At 41.1% G+C, this 22,983-nt stretch overlaps 2 protein-coding genes across 5 annotated transcripts; one reads left to right on the top strand and one right to left on the bottom strand.

Moving 5' to 3' along the window:
- Window positions 1-250: 250 nt before the first annotated feature.
- On the bottom strand, window positions 251-7,845 carry lamp2 (lysosomal-associated membrane protein 2). Of its 3 annotated transcripts, none has more exons than XM_048230610.1 (6): window positions 7,685-7,845; window positions 5,767-6,239; window positions 5,515-5,640; window positions 5,339-5,390; window positions 5,057-5,227; window positions 251-1,889 (listed from the first exon to the last, which is right to left on the bottom strand). In XM_048230610.1, the coding sequence occupies exons 1-6, from the start codon at window positions 7,728-7,730 to the stop codon at window positions 1,747-1,749; spliced, it is 1,011 nt and encodes a 336-aa protein (XP_048086567.1). In that variant the 5' UTR covers window positions 7,731-7,845; the 3' UTR covers window positions 251-1,746. The 3 variants fall into 3 exon arrangements, with proteins under 3 accessions (XP_048086567.1, XP_048086566.1, XP_048086568.1); XM_048230609.1 differs by lacking the exon at window positions 251-1,889 and adding an exon at window positions 1,973-2,592; XM_048230611.1 differs by lacking the exon at window positions 251-1,889 and adding an exon at window positions 2,684-4,875.
- A 104-nt stretch (window positions 7,846-7,949) lies between these two features.
- On the top strand, window positions 7,950-22,977 carry cul4b (cullin 4B). 2 transcript variants are annotated; one of them, XM_048230606.1, is made up of 21 exons: window positions 7,950-8,320; window positions 9,207-9,632; window positions 10,742-10,857; window positions 10,973-11,076; window positions 11,294-11,363; window positions 11,507-11,580; window positions 11,740-11,902; window positions 13,803-13,892; window positions 16,113-16,195; window positions 16,283-16,350; window positions 16,837-16,955; window positions 17,114-17,306; window positions 17,444-17,548; window positions 17,633-17,743; window positions 17,849-17,934; window positions 18,047-18,154; window positions 18,258-18,371; window positions 18,478-18,583; window positions 18,741-18,913; window positions 19,015-19,167; window positions 22,443-22,977. In XM_048230606.1, the coding sequence occupies exons 1-21, from the start codon at window positions 8,311-8,313 to the stop codon at window positions 22,536-22,538; spliced, it is 2,568 nt and encodes an 855-aa protein (XP_048086563.1). In that variant the 5' UTR covers window positions 7,950-8,310; the 3' UTR covers window positions 22,539-22,977. The 2 variants fall into 2 exon arrangements, with proteins under 2 accessions (XP_048086563.1, XP_048086562.1); XM_048230605.1 differs by lacking the exon at window positions 7,950-8,320 and having other exon boundaries at window positions 8,417-9,632.
- The last annotated feature ends 6 nt before the right edge of the window (window positions 22,978-22,983 follow it).

Genomic DNA, 22,983 nt, shown 5'->3' with positions numbered 1-22,983 from the left:
TGGCTGCCTTGGTGGTCATGCAAATCTAATGACAGCAATATTTCTCCTCCAGCAAAACATAACACTACTACTGGTCAAAGTGTATAGAATGCTAGGTTGAGCAATATGATCTCTGGCAGGTGGCTATTTCTTAGACTAAATATACCCTAATAACTTAGAGATACAGATCTTATCGTGCATGACCCAGATACTTACCCTCAATAAAACAATACATCCCACATTTCAGGTTTAATGATGGAGAGTTGTCATGTTTACAAAATAGGGAAGCCATTTTATTTCAATTTTCCCATCATGGTACAGGATACTTAACTTGACATTCTTCAACTAATCGAGACATTTTAATGGAAAACAAGGGAGTGCAACAAAAAGGCACAACATTTCAGTATTCTGTGATCACTGTGACTGATAAATATAACTTTCGCTGTGTTTAGAGAAACCTTTGAAGGATAAAACCATCAGTTGATTCAACTTGTTCTGAGAGATATTCTGGCCCAAATCAATCCCATAAAATATGGTGAAACACAAATATGTTGCGACATCTTAATGTGTGAGGATGAGCTCCATCAAATCAAAGTGAAGATCCGTCAACAGAAGTCATGGACATGCTGTATGAACACAAGCTCCCTTTACCTGAGGGATCCTCAAGAGAAATCAATCTGAGTCCAAATCTACTGTCTATTCACCAATGTTTAAAATGCTAGTAAAGTGTCAGTTTGATTAGTGTCCCTTTATAACAGAGGGTATTAAGTGCAAAAAGTAAAATGACACAACATGGTTAAACATGGCTACTAATTCAACAACGATCAAGTGATCAATCCACATCAGTGGGTTTTCAGAAATGTTAACATGTGCATGACATACATTCAAGGGCTTTGAAATTATTAGTCATGTAATTCAAAACAATTCACCTTAATCATTAATTTGATACAACACAAAAAATATAATTTACACATATTATACAGAGCAAATAATAATTGTTTAAAGAACCTTTTCAGGAAGAGAAAGCCATTCAGCTGATGTATTTCTCATGCATTACATATCCACAGGTGGTTTTCTAAACCTGGAAATTTTGAAATCAAACCATTCAGCATTTTTCATTACATTTTGAACTACCTTTCTTGATTTAACTGTAACCACCATAAAGGTTTCCCCTTCCTACAATTATTTTTTAAACGCAGACTTTATTTTGTGAATATAAAAAAAGCAATGAAGAACATCAATCGAGTATTCTTCATGTAGTACAGCTACTTGTTGTCAAATTCGCACTGTACATCTCCTATCCCTTATGCTGAGTATTGCTCATGTTAACACACAATTCTACAATTCAGAGGTCTGGATCAGTCAACAAGGACACTCTTACACTTTTCTTTTCCTTCCCCTTCCCTTTCTCTATGGGGTTAATGTGTTCCAGGTTCATGAAACCACCCTTTAGAATTTGGAGAGATGATCCTTTAAAAGTTTTGGTTGACTTTAATAATGCAGCCAAATTTCAGTCATAGTCTGACTTGGCTATTTGCACATTCCAACACTTCATGATCCCAAAACACCTAGAGCCAGCACTGATATGATACAATTCAAATTTCAACCAAATCAAACTAGGATAAGATACATCTAAGAAAAGTTGAGTGCAGGGACAAAGAACGGCAAAGGCAGAGAGAGAGAAAGAGAAAGAGAATGTGAACGAGCGAGAGAGTCGAGAGGCCGTTGGGTTAGGGGTAGGGGTGGGGTGGGTTAGATGTTGCTGAATTATACAGACTGGTAGCCAGTGCGACTCTTCCTCCGGCCAATCAGGTAAGAGATAAGTACAAGGATGATTAGGAAGCTGAGTGCCATGCCCACAGCAATGGGCACTAGAAAGCTCAAGTCAGAGTCCAAGAAGCACTCCTCAGCTGTCGTGGGGGGAGAGAGAGGGAGAGAGAGGGAGAGAGAGAGAGAGAGAGAGGTGACGATAAGTGATTACTGGATAGAGAACATTCTGAGATTTGATGAGTATCGGCGTAGAATTGGTGAGTAACATCAGAAAAAAACAAGAGGGAGAAGGAGCAATGCATCATCACTTTAGATGTAGTGTCCTTGCATTAGCCAGCAAACTAGGATTTGAAAATGATTTCAGTGGGAGGGAGGTAAGCATAAAACTATATAATCATGTTAATATCAGGCAGGAAAGTTTAGGTTCACAGCATTTTAATACTGCTTTTTATTTTAGCATTTTAAGGGGAGGGGGAGGGTGGGGATAACGGTGGCCTTGCAATACATTCAAATCAAATCCAAAAGAGCGTTGCAATTTTGAAAGAAAATGTGCTAGAAAGTATTAGGCTTTGCTGAGAGGGTGAGAACCAACTTAGTGCATCTTCCAAGCCCAGAGAGTAACTGACAGTCATGCTGTATTAATGTGATCAGAATTAAGTGAACATTTCATCAAAATGATCCTAGATTCAGGATGTGTGACTTAGAAAGACTCATAGCCTTGGGCTTGGTTTCTCCTTCTCCCAATGAAATAGGCCACCAATACTATAAGAATAAGAGCAGCCAAGGCAGCTCCCACTGCTATTGGGACAATGTAGCTTTCCGCATCAGCCTGGCAATCCTCCACTGGATAAGAATAAAGAAAGCAAGGGTAAAGAGATTGCAAAAACACATTCAGTCTAAAATCTGGCAAAAAAGAAAACGGTTATTACACAACTCAAAGAGTCAAACACACTCTTTATTTTGAAGGTCAAAAGTAGCCTAGGCTGACTGTCAACACTAAATACACAGAAGTTTCTTTATCACATTTTATTGACTTACTGCAACTAAAAATGCACTGACAGAAACTATTTTCATTTGATGCCATGGGGAACAATTACAATGATATAAAAACACTTAGTCAGATCCCCTGACCTTAATATGAAACTGAAAAGCAAACTGAACACTTTACATCACTTTCAAAACTTAAAGTGTTTGCTTTGCCAACCCAATCCACATTTCAGTTTCATATTTTGCCAGGTCACAAAGAATCTATGGTTTTGGAAGGAGCAGGTGTCCACTAATGGGAATTCCCTTTTAGCAGGATCACACCTCTTTCAAAGTGCCGGATACGTCAGAAACAGTCTGCTCTGGAAAAGGCACATTTTTGGAAATCAATCCTGTGGACTTTGTCCCCAGCTAAAGGAAATGGATGTCAATACAGCAAGTGTGGTGGTGGTGAATTTGTATATTTTGAGGACCATTTCAATTTCAACACTTCACATAGAAGCAAAAATTTAATCAAAAGCCATACATTTTTACATGAGCACTTCTGAAATGGAAAACAATCTGGGGCAGAAACACACAGCGCCTGATTTTGAGAGATTGAAAGAAAAGTCAGTGAAAAATGCAGATGATCACACCTTTCTAAAATCGAGGGTAATATCACTATACACTTACCCATTTACAACGCAAAAATACACACGCTACAGTCCCCACACCAATGTCCAGTTACCATATTATTATGTTCGGAGATCCGTGTGCACAACTGTTGCAAAGGCTATTCACAAGTGTTGCAGAGCAGCATATTTTACCAAATGTGGAGTGTCCTTTGAATACATTTATATAAAAACATATCTGCAAGCAACTGCTTAAATACCACAATTTACAACGCTATCCCTTTTTTAAAAAGCCTAATGCCAAAACAAGTACTCAGATGTGGGGAAAATGTAGCCAACTACTTTAATAACTGGCCACATCCCCTCACTGTTATCACCACAGTTAGGCCTGAGACTTACCAGGAAAATTGTGGATCTCATAATGCATAGAGAAATTTTGTGGCAAAATGCTGCATCAAATTAAGAGTCTCACACTGAGATTTTGCAAACTGGCTAACATCGATTCACATCAAAAATAAAAAAATTGTACACCCTTAATCTATAGATGCTATGAAGGATATTTCTGCCAATTCAATCTTAGGGTAATGTACAAAAGTAAAAGACGTATGTCTCACACATGCAAAAATCAAGGAAATTACTGGCAATTGATTAAATGCGACTTGGAACAATGATTGCACAAAAAGCTGAATCAGCTCTGTTAGGATTAGTTCCAGTCAAAATTAAATACAAATGTATGTCCCCCAGGATCCATTTTTGCAGCAATTTTTAGCTTCAATCAATCAGGTGAAATGAACCAAATCAACATCATGTGGCTTAATGAAATGAACACAATTAAAACATGTGGGTTTTAAATGAAAAAAAAAAAGGAATGTTGGGAGAAAGAAGCAAGTGAACAATCTGATGTGATTTGATACAGGATTTGTTTGTTTCAATTCCTATATGAATAAGCTTTCCATGTTCTGCATCATCAGACATGGTTAGGTGAAACTTGTTGACGGTAGCTAATAGAGACTGTGCACTTGCTTCCTGAACACACTTGAAAAGGGACATAAAAACTGAAAAGCAACAAAAGAAACAAATGATAAGCAGAAAAATAAACCAAAATTAATGTATATGTGCAAGTAGGGGGGTGGCTCCTGGTCCTGGAATGCCGCAGGGCCCTCATGATTTGAACTGCACATCAGTTCTTTGTCATACTGCTGCATTTGTCAATACGAATTTAATGCGGAGGGGCCAACTGCCAATTATGAGATTGCACTAAAACCTGCAGCTCTTATCCAGGATCAGGCTCCCTCACCTCCCCCTCTCCCCCCACCCTTCCCCTCATCCCAACCCATCCCCAAGCCTGGGCTCTTTGAGGGGAGATCAACATTAGGAAGTCAGTGACTGCTTTACAGTGTCTGATATCCAACATAGGTCTTTCTTCGACCAATCATGTAAGCAATCACTACTATGAGAATCAAGCCGGCCAGAGCGGCACCAACAATGATTGGGATTAAGATGCTGGAGTCATCCATTGCACATTCATGGGCTGCAGATAGAGAGAAAATGAGTGAGCACACAGTGAGGGGGCCTGTGGACCATGTGATTATCTCAACACCTCCAGCATGACATCATATCACACTATTGCAAGACCACTCACATCCTCACTGGCTACATGGAAACACTGGTCCATGAAGGAATGTCTTAAGTTAGATGGAAGAATGTCATACCTGTGCTGAATTTATCATCCTCCACCCCAAAAGGCTGGATCTGCAGGTCAAAGGTGTGGAGGGTGACGGAGCTTGTGATCTCGTCACTCTGTTCCTTCTTGCACATGTAGGAACTCCCCACAGATGCTTCCCATAGAGACAAGCTGGAATTGGTAACTGTGAATTTGACCCCTGAAAACCACAAAAGCACATACATGAGAGAAGACCCTATGAACGGGATAGGAGAGTACAAAAAAGAAAGAGCAGGCATGTGATCTGGAGTCATATTGAATAATGGCTTACCACTAGCAGTCACATTAACATTCAGTGAATGTAGGCGAAATCGGTTTGACACCTGCAGAACCACAAAAACAAAATCAGAGCAAGTCCAATAATGCACTTTGCCCCAGCAGTTGTCTGAACAGTAAACATGATTTTACATTATGCAAAACGCACACCATGCACATGAAGTAACTCACATTAGAAAAGCCAAAGTCCATGTAGATTGTGTCAGACTGGAGGATGAGGATGGAGTCACTGCCATTACTGCCACATGATCCAGACACATTGGTCACTGCAGGATCCAGGTTGAAGCTCTGGGCATCCTTGGACACACAAACATACATTTATTTGGCTCTTAATTCTAAAACACCTGTAACTCATGCACCATAAACACTGTCATAACATGACCTTAGATAAGATTTTCTACTGATCCAAATGATGAAACTTACTGCGCCTTGCTTAAAGCTGATTTGCAGGCCCATTCTAGCCAAAATGCAGGCAGTGGCGTTGACATTTGGTTTAAGAGTGTAGTTTCCAGTTTTGGGGTTGGGCAGCGGAGGGGCAGTTGTAGTGGCATTGGTCGGAGCAGGGGTGGTTGTATTTGCAGGAGTTGGAGCAGGGGTGGTTGTATTTGCAGGAGTTGGAGCAAGGGTGGTTGTATTTGCAGGAGTTGGAGCAGGGGTGGTTGTATTTGCAGGAGTTGGAGCAAGGGTGGTTGTATTTGCAGGAGTTGGAGCAAGGGTGGTTGTATTTGCAGGAGTTGGAGCAAGGGTGGTTGTATTTGCAGCAGCTGTAGTAGTAGTAATTGGAGCAGTGGTGGTTGTGGTGGTGGTGGTGGTGGTAGTGGTGGTGGTGGTGGTAGCGGTGGTGGTGGTAGCAGCGATGGTGGTGGCGACTGTGGATTGAGTTGAACTCAGTTTACCTGTAGGATGCAAGAAATAAAATTCTGGTGTAAGATTAAATGCATTAACTTTAAGAAGGCAATTTCCCCTGATCATGGCCAGAGGAGCAATCAGTCCGGTCACAATGCAGTCACAGTTTCATGGGAGGATGTATCAAAGTTCATGTGGATTATTGTATGCAACAGCAAAACTATGGAACAGTAAGCTAAAAGACAAAATATTCATATAAATATTTAAGAGCTCAATAGAAGGTGCTGAAATGACAAGCACGTATTCATCATAGAGCAGACTGACCAGGCATTACTAACAGAACGACAGCCTTAATCATTTTTAAAAGATTTCCGGGCAAAATATAGCAAGGTAGCAAGAAACTGTAAGGCTTTTGTGACCAAAGCCTCAAGCATATCAGTCTACCGCAACTATAAACCTACTTCCTGTTCACAGCCAGGACTGACACATGACAAGACGGTTATACAGTACTGACACCTAAGTTCACATAAAAGACTGTCACTCAAGTGAATAAGCTAATTAGTAACCCAGAGGGTTTGCATCTCCTGGTTTTAAAAACCTGTCACATGACCTCGGAGAACTCACTGCCAATTCTTACCACCATCACATGTTCTTCACATGTTAGATAAGACCCGGGCACAGCCGGTAGAAAAATATTTAACTCAGAACTGGCTATGCAAAATTGAACAACGTTAACGTCACATTAGTCGGTAGGCTATATAGATCCTTAGATTTACTACACCACAATAATGCACAGGCCAGGGCACCTGAACATAGCACGAATCAAATACTGAACTGTCCGATTTCTTGAGCTACCTGGTTATGTGAGGGGACAATACCGTAACAAGTCACTCAAATGAACGTCAACATTAATGTAAAATCCAGAGACATTAACTTACAACAACCTGTAATGTTGTTTTCAACATCAATTAACATTACAAAACAGAGCTAGAGTGATTCGACTAGGACACTACTTTAGTTATAATTTTACCAATTAATTTTAAACAGAACGAGAGCACAAACACGGCCACAATAAATCTCGTTTTAATAACAGCTAATGTAACGAATTTTATTTCTAGCATTTTAGCTCGCAGCATCTGGCTAGTTAACACAACCTGATACAGATATCGGCTATCATAAATGTAAAAACTTTTCTGAACGATTTGGAAGAACAATATATGCTTACTCTAATTATCATTACTTTGGTGAATCTTAGTAAAGGCCGATTGTTTACAAAAGCCAGAGGAACAAAACAATGTATTATGCCGCCGCCTAAAAGAGGTTCCCTGGCTAACGTTAGCTAGCTAGCAACAGTTTTGCGTAGCAAAATATTAGCCAGCAAGCTAGCTAGCAGATTGGTTCTTCCAAGGCAAGGCCTGAAGTGACGAGGCAAGAAAACTTTTATTCTGAGATTGATGAAGTAAGAACAAATAACCATACAGAGTTGTGTACTTACCACTGGCTATGACCAGAAGCACCGTTAGGCAAAAGTGGCGAAACATGTTTTTAACGTTTAATTTTAGAGACCGCGCAGATGGCTGAGACTAAGTGCGACTGTGACCACTGCTGGGGCTGAATCTTGCTTCGATTTCAGTTAGCTGTGTGTGCTGTATAGGAGGATGATGGCAGTCATATGACTTGAGAAACAACATGCGTAAGCAGAGACAAGCTTCGTTTTAGCCAATCAGAGGCTATCTGGAAGTAAACTCCCGGTAACGTAAGGTAGATAACATTAGCTGGTAAAGTACAAAGCTAAATGACCAAATGTTAGAGTTTTTCGACGCTTCAGTAATTATAGAGACTATGGTAGCAACTTAGGGTTGTAGTGTAAGCGACAGCAATACTATGTGATGAACTCAACGTAATTTAACATCTCAATTGAATCTATTTCTAACACGCAACACATCGTGATTAACGTTACTGATATGTGACGTTAACTAGCTAACGTTAAGAACTTTGCAAGGCTTGTAACGTAACGTCAGACACTTCAGACGAGTTTTCTGACCCCCTCAGAAGAAATATTATCAGTGTTATATGGAAAAAGTAACGTAGCTAAACTTGTTAAGACTCTTCGAGAACAAGATGAATGATGGTGAGACATTAACGCTAAGGTATTACAAGACATTCCCTTATGCAACAGTAATGTTAGCTGATTAGTTTGTTGTTTTTGGTCTTTATCGTTGATGCAGTGAAATGACAGTGAAAACAGAACTTTTGATGAGACAGATTATGTTAGTTAACGTTATTCATTTTGTGTAGACTTTTTCTTTAAATTGGTGGAAATAACTGAAGTACCATAGATACTACCATCGACAATTTACTCAAAATAGATACGGGGATGGCGCCGCCATGTGGCACATTTTCCTACATGTAGCCGCATGTAGCCCATCGAGTCAACCTATTTGTGGTGTTATAACAGCCATAGATAGCACTACTTGTGCTAGGCTAGCAGCGCTAACACCACTGAGCTAGATGTCATTGGCTAACACCATACACGAACGCCAACGCTACCGTTAGAGCACATCCACTTTTGCAGCATTATCGTGTGGGGGTTAAGTACTTCCGCTGGGTCATTGTGGCGCTTTTTGAACTTGTGTTTTACTTTTAGAGTTTTTGTCACTATTTAGGGTCTCGAGCTACTGCATACACAAATGGCTATACTACTTGGATGAGCAAGCTGTTTATTGGTGTAAAAATACCATCGTGTAAACTTGCGAAAGCCGCACGACAGTGGCCAAGAGGAAGCAGTAATCAACCATCTTTCTTCTGCCAGCAATAACAAGAAAGAGAGGATCCAAGTGGAGCTGCAGTTTTCAATTTATTGTCTCTTTCTTGCTGAGCATAGATTGGACTGGACATTTGGAATTTCGTATCACAAGGCCAGAGAATACAAAGCGTTCACCATCGACACGCGCGGGGGTTTAGTATTAGTAGGCTGGCTATTTGATTTGTATTTATTTTTTTCATGTTTCCAACAGGTTTACCTTCCCCTAATCCCCCACCGCCAACCCAAGAGGCTAGACCGGCAGCTTCTGATGTTAATAGCGATAGTAGTCTTACGTCTTCTAAGAAGAGAAAAATAAATAGCTCTGAGAAAGAAGACATCGATTCAATATCTTCGTCCCCAAAAGCCATTTGCAATTCTTCTTCGTCCTGTTCTTCCACCTCCCAGCATATTCAGAAGAAGTTAAGGTTCGAAGATCCAGCAGAAATCATTGGACTGGATGTGAAAATGGCTGAAGAGTCTTCACCGACTGCATCGTGTTCTAATAAAACTAAAAATGTGTTCTTGGCTGGAGGTGTTGGGCACCACGCAAACGGACTGACGAAATCCACCGGATCCACCACGTTTTCTAACAGTAAACCGGGAGCCGCAAAAAAACTAGTCATCAAGAACTTCAAAGGTACGTCAAGTTGTCACATCGTAGCTAACTCGTATGTCAGATGCCCATGGGTCAAGATCTTAACACAGATGTACATCAAATAGCGAACGAAGTCTTAATTGCAGTAGTGTTCAACTGCGTTTCACGGGTCTGAACCTCATCAGTATGTCCCTGTGCCTAGTCTAATAGTGTAGACCTAGAAGTTGTCTAAAAATGTTCTTTGTATAACTGATAGACGTTGATAGGAAAAGGGCAAGTGCAGCCCCTCCAGACCTCACACACAATTGATCTAGTACAGGCATCAACTGGGAATGCAGGCTTTTTGAGAATGTTCTCCATCAAGGTATCCTATCTGCTGAGTAGAGTCAACTTAATGTGCATGGTGCAGAGGGCCTTTTGGTTGTTATGGGTACAGTGCTAGTGCAGTCAAGTGGTCCTTTTGGCCAGTTTCATTTTCAGCAGTTAGTTGGTAAAGTCGTGGACACAAGTCATAATTCAGATTTTTTTGTCAGGGAAAAGTCATGGAATTTTACATTTGTCTTACAGTGGGAACTCTGTGACAGTGTGGTAAAATTGGATTTAGATAAAACATCAGATCTGGACACTACTAACTTCAGCCAGGATGAGTGAAACTAGGGAAGTCATAGCCCTGGGTTCATTAAGTATCGTTTATGTGTGGAAGGATGAGCATGTTTTTTTCCTCTCCACCTTCTGAAATCGGTCTTTAACTGGGGGAGGCTTCCTTCCTTTGGAATAACACTTCAGATATATTGTTTACAACCAGGTGTAAACCAGGACCTTGACTGATTTTACCAAGACTGCAGACAATCTCTTTAAGGAACTGGCACTTAGCATTTGTTTTTAGTTTTCAGTGTTTTAACTATATAGCTTAGTAAGTATAGTCATGCTAGTAAGTATAGTAAGCAATCAAAGCACTTCACACAAAGACAACAAACAGTCAACATATGAAACATATTAGTGCATTAATCAGCAAATGTGCTGCATAAACAGCAACAGATCCTACAAAATGATTACAAAGGGATTGTTTAAAGGACAGTTTAGATACCTTTGCCTTGAAATTTAAGTTTTCTAAAAATAATGTTTAAATTGACAACAATACCCAATTGCAGAAAAACCCAAATTACCAGAGAACTACACACAAGAGACCTGGCAAAAGTTGAAGGAGGCTGTCGAGGCCATTCAGAACAGCACTTCGATAAAGTACAATCTGGAGGAGCTGTACCAGGTAGGGTCATAAAATTCACTTAGTAGAATTTGCGCTTTCAGATTCAGTAAATATGTGTGGTCAAGTGTACTATGAAAATGTGTCCTAATTGTTAAAAACATTCTCCTGTGTTTAGGCAGTTGAAAATCTTTGCTCCCATAAAATATCATCAAAGCTCTACAAACAACTTAGGTCTGTGTGTGAAGATCACATCAAGGCACAGATCGACCAATTCAGAGAATATCCTTTTGAGACTTGGATAGCCTTTTCAAGACATCCCTATCCATGTTTCTTGTTGTGTTTTGATCTGGTAGTAGTGGCAGTGTGAATATAATAGAATGGTCTTGTAACAGTAAGTACTATGAATTAATATTTTAAAACTGAGACCACAGTAACACGTGTTGTGAAACAGATTTAAAGATATGAATGTCTTGAAGACCCTTAACTCAGTCCTCACGGATGCACTGGACAGTGTTCTTTTCCTGAAGAAGATTGATAAATGTTGGCAGGATCATTGTAGACAAATGGTAAGGACAATAATTCTTTATCTTTAAACCCCTTAATTGCGTTAGGAACAAAGCCCATGGAGTTCCTCTAAGTGAAATACAATGCAGGAGAAGATACCGTTTCTGCACATATGATTCATATGTCTTCTCTTCTCTTTTAACAGATCATGATTAGAAGTATATTTTTGTTTTTGGACCGCACTTATGTTTTACAAAATTCAATGCTACCATCAATTTGGTGAGTGTTATGTATGTGTTTATTTTTTGACATAAATATTGTGCAACACAGCTACAGGTCTTGTACAGCTCTGTGGATTTGAAGATTTCGTTCCTTGTGTTAACCATGCTCTGGGTATTCCAGATTATTGCTGCTGACTTTTTTTGTTCCTGCCCTTAGGGACATGGGCTTGGAGCTTTTCCGGTTCCACATTATCAGCGATATGAAGGTGCAGAGCAAGACTATCTCTGGGATCTTGCTCCTGATCGAGAGGGAGCGGAGCGGTGAGGCTGTGGACCGCAGTCTGCTCCGGAGCCTCCTCAGCATGCTCTCTGATCTGCAGGTAGAGACATCACTGTCCACATGGGGCCTTTGTCACATCAGTTTCACATGCTCTGTTTGTGATTGTCAAGGCTTTGACTAAAGTTATAAACTGAATGCATGTGCTTTCATCACCACAGTACTGAAGTCACATTTCGCACATATGCACATGTTTACTAATGGAAAGGTGGATTAGAGTTTTAATTTACCGTCAGATGGCTGGAAAGGGTTGAATTCAACTGAATCGTAGAACAATCACAGCATAAAATCATAGCAGAGTCCATGAAATAGGAAAGTCTTCATGTTCCAGTCTTTTCTCTTCCCACAGTTGCATATAAAACCAGTCTTATTGAGGTAGTTTTGATTGCTGAAGGGTAGAGATGCACCGATATGGAATTTTAGGGCCGATAACGATAACCGATATTTATTGGTTTGTTGTGGCCGATACCGATATGATAACCGATAATATTACTTTTGAAAAAAAAATTGTGAAAAGTGATTTGGGGAAAGCATTTAATAAGCATAATTTTATTGCTGTAATTTTACCTACCACCAAATGATGGACAGAACTCATAATAGTCCTCAATAGTACAGCAGTCAACATAACAGTAGCCTACCTTTACAGAATGTGTGACTCCTTTAAGTGAACCTGACGTCAGTGAATTGCGAGTGAGTGGCTAGAGAGTATGAATCGTTTTCATTTAGGACTAAACACTTATAAACGGCTCAGCTGGGAATAAGCTACAGTATAGCGACCAAATCAGAGTTTGTGAGGGGAAGTTTAAAGGGACACTAGGCAACGTTTTCGTGTTAATTAATCATCTTCGTAAGTCGGTATATGGTTAAATGACTCATTACGGGGCGAATGAAGGCTCTCTCGCCCGCCCCAACTGCCTGTAGGAAGAATATCCCACTTGCAAGTTCGGTGTATCCTACCCGCCGACCGAAGCAGGATCAGTTTACAGCACAGAGGCAGGCTAACGAAACGCTAGAGATTGTTGCAAACGTGTGTATAATGGCAGAGCCGGCGAAGAAGCAGCGAAAACCCTTGACTGAAGACTCAAAGAAAAGGAAAAGAGCTTCAGACCAAACGAGGGGAAGTTTTGTAGAGAAAAAGCATCAGGCTTGCCTGGTGTCCCTTTAAGTTTAGTTTCAACTGCGGGTAACTGAATAAAGCTGCAACTCTCTTAGACTGTATCTTATGTCCGTCTACTCTGTTGCGCACAACCTGCTGCAGCAGAAATGAAAGGGGTTAGCCCCGAAGGTTTTAATAACTTATTATGATGACCTGTCTGGAACTGAAGCAGGAATGGTTAGCATATTTCTAGGTAATAATACAAAACCCAAGCTAAAGTAATGCAAATATAATACTAAAACACAACTTAGAACTAGGCCTACTTATGTACTCGTCCCACTAACGAAGTTTGTTTATTTGTTTCCCCGACCACCAGCGGTAAAGTGCAAAACACATCAGCACAAGGCGACTCTAGATAGGGCTGAGCTCCGCTCTGGTAAGGTTAAATGGCGGATCATTCATGAGAGGATTTTGAGATGCACAGATTCCCAAATGAACGCATATCCACAGATTTTGTTAGAGTGGTGAAATACATTCACACCGCTGACATTATATTGAGGAAAAAGTATAGCCAACCAAGCTCAAGTAGCTCAGTGTAGCCAGACGGACCTTACGTAGGCCTAAATTAGGACTTTAAAAAATATCGGCGCAAATTATCGGCCAGAATTCTGTTATCGGACCGATAATAATATTTTCATTTTTTCACTTATCGGCCAATAATATATCGGCCGCCGATATATCATGCATCCCTACTTAAGGGTTTTTTGAAGTTGTGATTTTCTGTGGTACTTATGGCAAGAGGTGAGAGAAGGCTTCAGTGACACTTTTGTTCCCATCCTTTGATTAGATTTACCAGGACTCGTTTGAGCAGCGCTTTTTGGAGGAGACGAATCGCCTATATGCCACAGAAGGACAGAGGCTGATGCAAGAGAGAGAGGTGATTTATTTATTTATTTATTTATTTATTTATTTATTTCTCTCTATGCATACAATATAAGGCCGACACCAAACAGGAAGGGGCAAAGTAGACGACAGCTGTAGCCTTTATGATTATTTGTTATTTTCCATATGACTGAACAACTACATATCTGTTAAGGATGTCACACATGAAACAATGCTGCAGGAACACGAACATATGACTTTGATATGAGTAGGCTATCGTTTGAGTTCCTGTTGATATCTAGTGCACAATGGTAAATCATTTAAAGGAATCTAGTTGCAGTCTTGTAAATATTGACCCTGCAAGATCCTTAGTCGTTGCAAATCCTAGGGCCTGTACTACGAAGCGGTGTTACTTGCTTATCTGGGTAACTTCGAGAGTAACTTGATCACGTGTGGCAACTTCCCGATTAACCCGTACTACGAAAGGTGAATATGTTTTAACCTAGGTATGCTGCCATGGCAATTTACCCTGCATCTCAAACCTGCTCCGACCAGGTTATGTTCTTGGTTAACCCGAGGTTTCCGTTAACCACACCCTTTATAAGTACCACCCCTCCACTAACAATTCGAGACAGTCGGCATACCTGGATGATCCATACGACATTGGAGCGCAAATCGTGAGGGGCTCTCTTCGCAGGGCGAGGGGTTTTAGAGACCACCATGTATAGACTATAGCATATATATATATATATAGGCCTATATATATATATACCCGGACGATATTCTCTATGAAGATATAGATTGTCAGCCGAAGGAATTGGTTATCTTTGTCAGATGATCTAGGCAGAAGTCTCTAGTGTCACCCGTCATAGCAATACCCTTACGTGGACATTCATGTATTCCATCTAATCGGTGATGCTGAACATCTGAGCAAGAATACTGTATGTCCGAAAATAAATCGGACATAGGCCTAGCCTACAGTATGCTGAACATCTGAGCAAGAATAGCCTAAAACAAATCGGACATAGCCTAGCCTACAGTAGGCCTAATAAATTAAAATCACAATTTTAACAAACTTATTGAATTAAATGTCATATTACTGTACCCTGCACATAAAGGCTACACATTTCCACAGCACCAGAATCCGGCCGAATGCCTCCCTCAACCCCTTCCACAATCGGCCTTCCACTATTATTTGTGATGGCCAACTCCTCTGCTACTGTAAAACAGTTTTTACAGTAGTGTTCAAAGACACATTTTTCTTGTTAGCTGTTAAACAGAGGCCAAGTGAAGGCTATAAGCATACTAGGCCTACATGTTTTCATAATTAAGAAATATTAATGCAAGCTATAACTATATAAACCTACTATTCTGAATAATGTTTTTGTGTTTCATTTTCACCTGCTGCCATGAGCGTTTGGCAATGGTGTTGCATCTGAAATGTTCACAGGATTAGGCATACACTAAATCAGTCAATGGGGGCTACTTAAACATTCAATTATCCTTATTACTGTAATCTATATGCCCACTTCTGAATTGTGTTGCATCTGTAGGCCTTTCTATGAACTCAAAATAGGCAATTTAATTATTTCAACTCATTTCAGACATTCCATAAGAAGCTATTAATCCTCCATAACACATATTTGAAGAACATGTGGAAATAAAACTTTACTTTTAGGCATTTAGGCTACCCGATCTGCAGTACGTTGCCAACAGCCTTGTCTTGCTTTTGTTTGCTGCCGGCGATATTTTAATTTTTTTTTAGTAGAGTGGGTTTTAATTGCTCATAACTTATCGCCATAATAATTGTGCATTCCTCATCCGTAAAATAAGGTGATCGTCATCATTGAAAGTGGTGACTTAAAGCTGCAACCCCCTTTATGTGAACACGCACAAACTCCAATTAGGTTAACCCCGGCTCAACAAATCAACTTCATAATCAGTGTCGTAGTACCGATTAACACCACTTATGATAACCAGGTTTTGTCAACCCCGGTTTAACAAAGTAACCCTGGGTAGGTTAAGCTCCCTTCGTAGTACAGGCCCCTAGTCTGAGACTAGCCTGTGACTACACTGTGACTAAAAACTCTATGACTTGTCTTTAGATGTGAGAGGGTCTGAGACTGTAGTCTTTCAAAAATCTTTTCCAAAGTATTTCGGTGTAAGGATGGCATATGGATGTTCAGCAGTCATGACATAGATATCAATGTTTGCTAACTGGTAACTAACGTGCAATGCTATGAAATTTCAGTTAAGCTCTGAAATGTTTTCCCAGGTTCCAGAGTACCTTCATCATGTCAACAAGCGTTTGGAAGAGGAGGCGGACAGGGTCATAACTTATTTGGACCAGAGCACACAGTAATATTTTCAAATGCCCATCTCATTGATTTCTATCAAATTAGTTTATGGTCTATCTATCTTACCATCCTTGTCCTCTCCCAACAGAAAACCGCTGATTGCCTCTGTGGAAAAACAGCTTCTGGGGGAGCATCTGACGGCAATCTTACAGAAAGGTGCTGGTCTCCAATTTCAAATGAACTGTTGTTTTAGAGTTGGATATGGGCGAGAGTATGTACTCTTTTGTTTAATTCTTACTGAGGATAGTGTATTTAGTAATATTTTGTCTTAGTCTCAGCATAATTTGTATTTGCATTTCTAATATCGATTTTGCCAAACACACTGGTTACACATAATTTAAACATAGTTTGCTTGACATGGTCTGGTTTGCTGCACATAGTCTGAGGCCCGTTATAGAGGAGTTTTGTCTCTTCACAATAACATCTGCATATACATGGGATGAAATTGATTGGTCTTTGCCTTACAAAGATGATGCTGCTAAAATGAGCCAACAATAGATACATGATTGCATGTTTAACTTGTTCTCTACCAAATCATCATTCTGGGTCAGTGGTTATCACCAGTGTGGTTACTAGCACGACACAGTGTTGATAATGCGTGTGATGTGAGAGGCTCTGACAACTTATTGGGTATTGCTGTAGGCTTGAATCACTTGCTGGACGAGAACCGGATCCAGGACCTGTCCCTCCTCTACCAGCTCTTCAGTCGTGTACGAGGGGGCGTACAGGCTCTTCTCCATCACTGGATTGAGTACATCAAGGTAGGTGTTATTCACCTCCACCACTGGCTAGTAAATGGTGCGGCTAAGAGTTTATGCCGAGTGAAGTCAGAATCACATTTGTATGCGCTCAGTTAAGGAAGTATATGTAATAACACTGTTTTGAATTTAAGGCATTGAAAATGTTGTGCTGTTATTAGGCCTTCGGAAGCACAATTGTCATCAACCCTGAGAAGGACAAGACCATGGTCCAGGAGCTGCTGGACTTTAAGGACAAGGTGGATTACATCATTGATGTGTGCTTCATGAAAAATGAGAAGTTTGTGAATGCTATGAAGGAGGCCTTTGAGACCTTCATCAACAAACGGCCAAACAAGCCCGCTGAGCTAATAGGTTGGTTGCTGTCAGCCTCATTTAAGTTACATTTAAGTGGCATGATGTCCAAATGTATTTGTTTAGTTGTGGTTAAACAACACAAGATCCTGTGCATTCTCATATCTGTGACATTCGATGGATACTCTGTCTTTTAGCAAAGTATGTCGACTCAAAGCTGAGGGCAGGAAACAAGGAGGCTACTGATGAGGAGCTAGAGAAAATGCTGGACAAAATCATGATCATCTTCAGGTTTATCTATGGTGAGTGTCTACTCCTATGGCAGCATCATGTGAGTATTGACTAGAGGCAAAATGAGTGTCTAAGTGTATTTTTTTGTCTTACAGGCAAAGATGTTTTCGAGGCCTTTTACAAGAAAGACCTGGCCAAGAGGCTACTGGTAGGAAAGAGTGCCTCTGTGGATGCAGAGAAGTCCATGCTGTCAAAATTAAAACATGGCAAGTATTTTTACATTTTAGGCTGTGAATAGGCCATTGTCAATACTTAATCATAAGCTGTTGTCTATCCAGTCTTGATAAGAACATACTCTTGTCTGGTTTCAGAATGTGGTGCTGCATTCACCAGCAAACTAGAAGGCATGTTCAAGGACATGGAATTATCAAAGGATATTATGGTGCAGTTCAAACAGGTTAATGGTCAGGTTTCTTTGAATATAGCATGTTCACTGAAGCATAGCGACCTCCGTGTTTAAAAACCTATTTTTGTTCCATTCTTTTCTCCAATTTCTTTTTCTCCTGTAGTATATGCAGTGTCAGAACATCCCTGGAAACATTGAGCTGACAGTGAACATCCTCACCATGGGCTACTGGCCTACCTACGTACCCATGGAAGTCCATCTGCCCCCAGAGGTATGTGAATTCTCTGAAACCCACCCGTGCAGTTGCTCTGTGTGAACCATGCTCTGTAACGAAGATGGAACCCCACCTATGTTGCTTGTGCTCTCCACCACAGATGGTGAAGCTGCAGGAGATCTTCAAAACGTTCTACCTGGGCAAGCACAGTGGCAGGAAGCTACAGTGGCAGTCCACATTAGGGCACTGTGTGCTGAAGGCTGAGTTCAAGGAGGTGACCATCAACCCATCCCTCCAAAAAAAGTTTGTTTGTTTTTATGTCATCGATCTCAGTTCCAATGTTACAATCCTCTTCTTTTGTAAAAAAAAAAAAAAAAAAGGGCAAGAAGGAGCTGCAAGTGTCGCTGTTTCAGACACTGGTGCTACTTATGTTCAACGAAGGAGAGGAGTTTTCCTTGGAGGACATTAAACTTGCAACAGGAATTGGTTTGTATAAAGACTGTATAAAGAATATCATAACATTTATGATATTCCCTGATAAATATATAGCTAAATGTACTTTATATAGATACATTATAAAAGTCCTGTTGTATGATTTAAACTTGTTTCTATTGATTGGACTGCTTAATGTGTGTATGTACAGAGGACAGTGAACTCAGGCGGACTCTGCAGTCCCTGGCTTGTGGGAAAGCCCGTGTACTCACCAAAATCCCCAAGAGCAAAGATGTGGAAGATGGTGACAAGTTCTCCTGCAATGATGACTTTAAACACAAGCTCTTCAGAATCAAGATCAACCAGATCCAAATGAAAGAGACGGTACCTTGTCCCACTTCATCCACATTCTTGTTGATTAGCGTGTTGTTGCTGATCTGTGAGGTCACTGGTGGTCTCACGGTGGAAAAATCTGTTTCCCGTAGGTGGAGGAACAAGCCAGCACTACTGAGAGGGTCTTCCAAGACCGGCAGTACCAGATTGACGCAGCCATCGTCCGCATCATGAAAATGAGGAAGACTCTCAGCCACAACCTTTTGGTGTCAGAGGTCTATAATCAACTCAAGTTCCCAGTGAAGGTGAGCTTACACTCTTCATAGAAGTAGACTGGTCATGCTTAGACAAAATCAGAAAGAAAGTTGTCACATTGGTAACCTGGAGAAATGTTTCTTTAAGGTTGACCCAAGTGATATTCCATACTCGGAATATTTACTTGGTTACTTTGCTACGATGAGTCTTATTGTTATGGATACTATTGCTATTTTGATACTTTATAAATATAATGCTCCTTTCTTTTCCATGTTTGACATGAGGCTTCAATTCAGAATTGACTCTGGTCCGTTCTGCTGTTTGCAACTCTAGGGGTTGATACACCCATGAGCGCGTCATGAGCGTTTTTTCTTCTGAACAATCTCAGCAGCCTTTTCCCCTCTGGACCTCTGGAGCCTTCCCACAAAAAGTGGAAGCTCTAATGGCCAGGTGTCCCAATACTTCTGTACATATAGTCTATCTGCTAGTGTCGTTAAAATGAATGTGTTAATCATTGTAAATCGATTTCCGGACGTTGCAGCGATGTCGTCATCTGTTTAGCTGGCCTCTGGCCTGCCATGTAATTGGTGCAGCTTGGGTACAAGGGCATAGTTAATGAGCATCATTACTGAATGCCAGAGTGACTCGCTGAGCAAATTCAAATTGTGCTCTCGCGAGAACTCTGGATTTCCAGGGTAAACTAATGGTCCAAATCTAGCCAAAACTTTGACAAGGGAAATATGCCATGGTCAAATTGGAAGGGGTCTGTGAAGGAAATTGTCATTATCCGTTATTAAAAGTTTAATTGTGAGGAAGACATTAATTGTGATTAAACACAATGAAATTGAATGATTAATTTATTCTTTTTTTTCATTGTTTGAAAGCCCTAATATCTGCCAACAGGCAATTTGACTCCATTCCAGGCCATCCTGCTCATGCAGACCACACATTTTGTAGGATTGGCCCAACTGTTAATTTTCCAGGTACCTGACTGGCTCACCTATAAATCTGGCAAATCATAAAGTGCCACCTCTGCCCAAGTGCTATGTAAGTTGGAGCCTTTGATGTCAGAGGTGTGACTTGTATGTATGAGCAGAGCAGTAGGAACACTGCAAAGCAGACCAAAAGATAATTTCTTTTTGCAGCTCCATCCAATAATCCAACATGCCCCAACATGCAGTACTATTGTTTTTCGACGCCATTACACACATTGACAAGCTGATGAGTGTTCTAGAAAACTCTCATACCCTCTATAGGGGCAGCCGTGGCCTACTGGTTAGCGCTTCAGACTTGTAACTGGAGGGTTGCTGGTTCGAACCCCGACCAGTAGGCACGGCTGAAATGCCCTTGAGCAAGGCACCTAACCCCTCACTCCCCGAGTGCCGCTGTAGCAGGCAGCTCACTGTGTCGGGATTAGTGTGTGCTTCACCTCACTGTGTGTTCACTGTGTGCTGAGTGTGTTTCCCTAATTCACGGATTGGGATAAATGCGGAGACCAAATTACCCTCACAGGATCAAAAGTGTACACATACTTCTATATACTTCTATATACTTATACTATAGCCGTTTTCAGACATATCCTCCGCACTATATGCGGATCTTTGTCAGGTGATTCAGACATGATGCTTACATGCGGACATTATGTGTGAACGACACCGATGCACATGAACAGAATCTTTGCGTGGTTGAACAGGTCGAACGTGGTTGAACACGCACATGAACAGAATCTCTGCTTGTTCTTCACTTCGTTCAGACATGTGCTCATTTACATAATGTCTGTTTGAAATACTAGGAGGGGAGTAGTGTAAGAGCTGGCTAAGTTCGGAGTTCCAAATGTCGGGAGATATACGGCCCAACCGCATGATATCCACAGAACATGCAGACTTACACCTATGTCTGAAAGCAACTTATCCTTTAACTACATGTGAGCGTCTGACTGTGGTGTAGCATTAATGCTTTCTGTCCACACTGAATCTGTTATATGAATATATGCCCTTCTATTGCGTCATATTTCTCGTTCAAATTAGCAGAACAAAGCCACAGAAAGAAAATAGAGGTGGGGTGTCTGACAAACGTCCTGCTCAAAGTGTTGGGCTGCTTCACAGCATGGGGTTGCATCACATCCAGTACGGACATTCCAATTGAAAACAATGTAATTGAGCTGTTTGTCACGCTCGCTCACATCACATGCAGTTAGGATACAGTGTGAGAAACGCTCACTCACATCACATGCAGTTAGGATGCAGTGTGAGAAACGCTCACTCACATCACATGCAGTTAGGATGCAGTGTGAAGTTCTTTGAGCAGAATAGTAGTGGCAGGCTGATCTCCCCTAACTGTTCAACTGAGTGATATAGAAGGTCATTACTACTCATGACCATCAAACTCCACAACTCCTCATGCTGCTAAACAGATTTTCTACCTTTTGTGTGTGCAGTGCACACAGTGCAGTTGTGACCCTTAATTTCCCTCAGGATGAACAAAAAGTATTTGTTAGCTTATGATATCTTACATAGGTATGTGTGTGTTTCTTTAGTTAGTGTTGGTGTTCTTGGCTGACCTGGGTGCTTCACTTATTTTGAGGCATTTAGTTTTGTCTGGTGGAAGGGCCTGTATCTTGATGATTGTCCCTCTGCATCTGTATCACCTCTCCTTTTCCTCTGACCATGACCACCCTCCATTCTGCTGGGCAGCGTGCTGATGCAGAGGGAGCTAGATGGCTGCTCTCATTCTAGAGTGCTTTGGGTCTGGGGTGGTGGAGTGCATCGCTGAGAGATGTGGTGACGTACATATGACACGGGGCAGAGTGAGACCGGAGATGAGTTGAATCTGTGAGATCCGTCCACTCATTCCTACATGTTGTATAATCACTGACACTGTTCATGGCAGGCCAGGGCAACTCTCAGTGCTGCCCACTGCCCCTCTGGCCATGTCCTCCACCACTGCAGTGTCTTCAGTTTACAGCAGTAGTGGTCGTTGTAAGTGTTTGGGTGGATGTCAGCAAGGAGTGGTGTCCTACGGAGAGAGAGTATTCTTTGTTCCGTTTTCATAATCTTTGAAGTGTTTTGAGACTGGCTGTTGAATTCACTTGTGAAAAACATGTAATTGTGGTGTTGATTATGAATTGGCATGCAAACTGGTAAGCTGTGCAGTTTGGTGACATGATGTATGCTTAGAGCCACTTTCTCAGCACCCTTGTTCAACATTGACTGCTTACATTAAGCAGATTGTGTTGAAACAAACTTTATTGTGTCTATTTTAGACGTGTTTGTATTTCTGTGTGAAATGAATACAAACTGTAACTTTTTCTCCCCCTCTTCCTCAGCCTGCTGATTTAAAGAAGAGAATAGAATCGCTCATCGACAGGGACTACATGGAACGAGACAAGGAGAATCCTAACCAGTACAACTACGTTGCTTAGGAAGTGAAAAGGGGGAAGGAGAGAAGGAAAGTGGAGATGGAAAGAAAGGTGGAAGGCAGTCAACTTCTCAGAACACTTGGTCTGAGACCCTTTGCTCCAGTTGATGTTACCATTAGCCCCGTTTAACAAAGCAGCCGACAGCTGAATGGATATTGCTCCACAGGCTTTTCTGGTGTGTGTGTGTTTGTTCCTGTGGACTGCATGCCCATTTAAAGAGAATATTGCTCATGCTCAGAGTGGGAATTGGACTTTCTGGGACAGGAAAAGGAAATTCATCATGGTTGGATATCCCTTCTTTCCTACGGAGCGGACACGTTTATTTTTCAAACTCTGTTCTGTGTCCTTACGTTCATCGCATTCTGTTCTGAAGTTTTTTTTCCCCTCTTTATCCCCACTGTGTATCCCATGCAAGTGTTGTCACCAACATGTACTGTTATTCTCTGCT

This window comes from Alosa alosa, chromosome 21 (assembly GCF_017589495.1).
Source record: "Alosa alosa isolate M-15738 ecotype Scorff River chromosome 21, AALO_Geno_1.1, whole genome shotgun sequence".
Classification (NCBI taxonomy): Eukaryota; Metazoa; Chordata; class Actinopteri; order Clupeiformes; family Clupeidae; genus Alosa; species Alosa alosa.
Note: the sequence above shows the minus strand (reverse complement) of the source record. Positions and strands in the feature narration are given on the sequence as shown.

Bases quoted from the DNA above. Each gene is read 5' to 3' on its own strand.
- lamp2 (XM_048230610.1), bottom strand. From the start codon at position 7,730: ATGTTTCGCCACTTTTGCCTAACGGTGCTTCTGGTCATAGCCAGTG. The intron at 6,240-7,684 runs GTAAGTACACAA...TGCATCCTACAG, and splicing joins GCTTCTGGTCATAGCCAGTG to GTAAACTGAGTTCAACTCAA. The intron at 5,228-5,338 runs GTAAGCCATTAT...TGTGGTTTTCAG, and splicing joins TGTTAATGTGACTGCTAGTG to GGGTCAAATTCACAGTTACC.
- cul4b (XM_048230605.1), top strand. From the start codon at position 9,194: ATGTTTCCAACAGGTTTACCTTCCCCTAATCCCCCACCGCCAACCCAA. The intron at 11,581-11,739 runs GTGAGTGTTATG...TCCTGCCCTTAG, and splicing joins TCAATGCTACCATCAATTTG to GGACATGGGCTTGGAGCTTT. The intron at 18,584-18,740 runs GTTTGTATAAAG...GTGTATGTACAG, and splicing joins TAAACTTGCAACAGGAATTG to AGGACAGTGAACTCAGGCGG.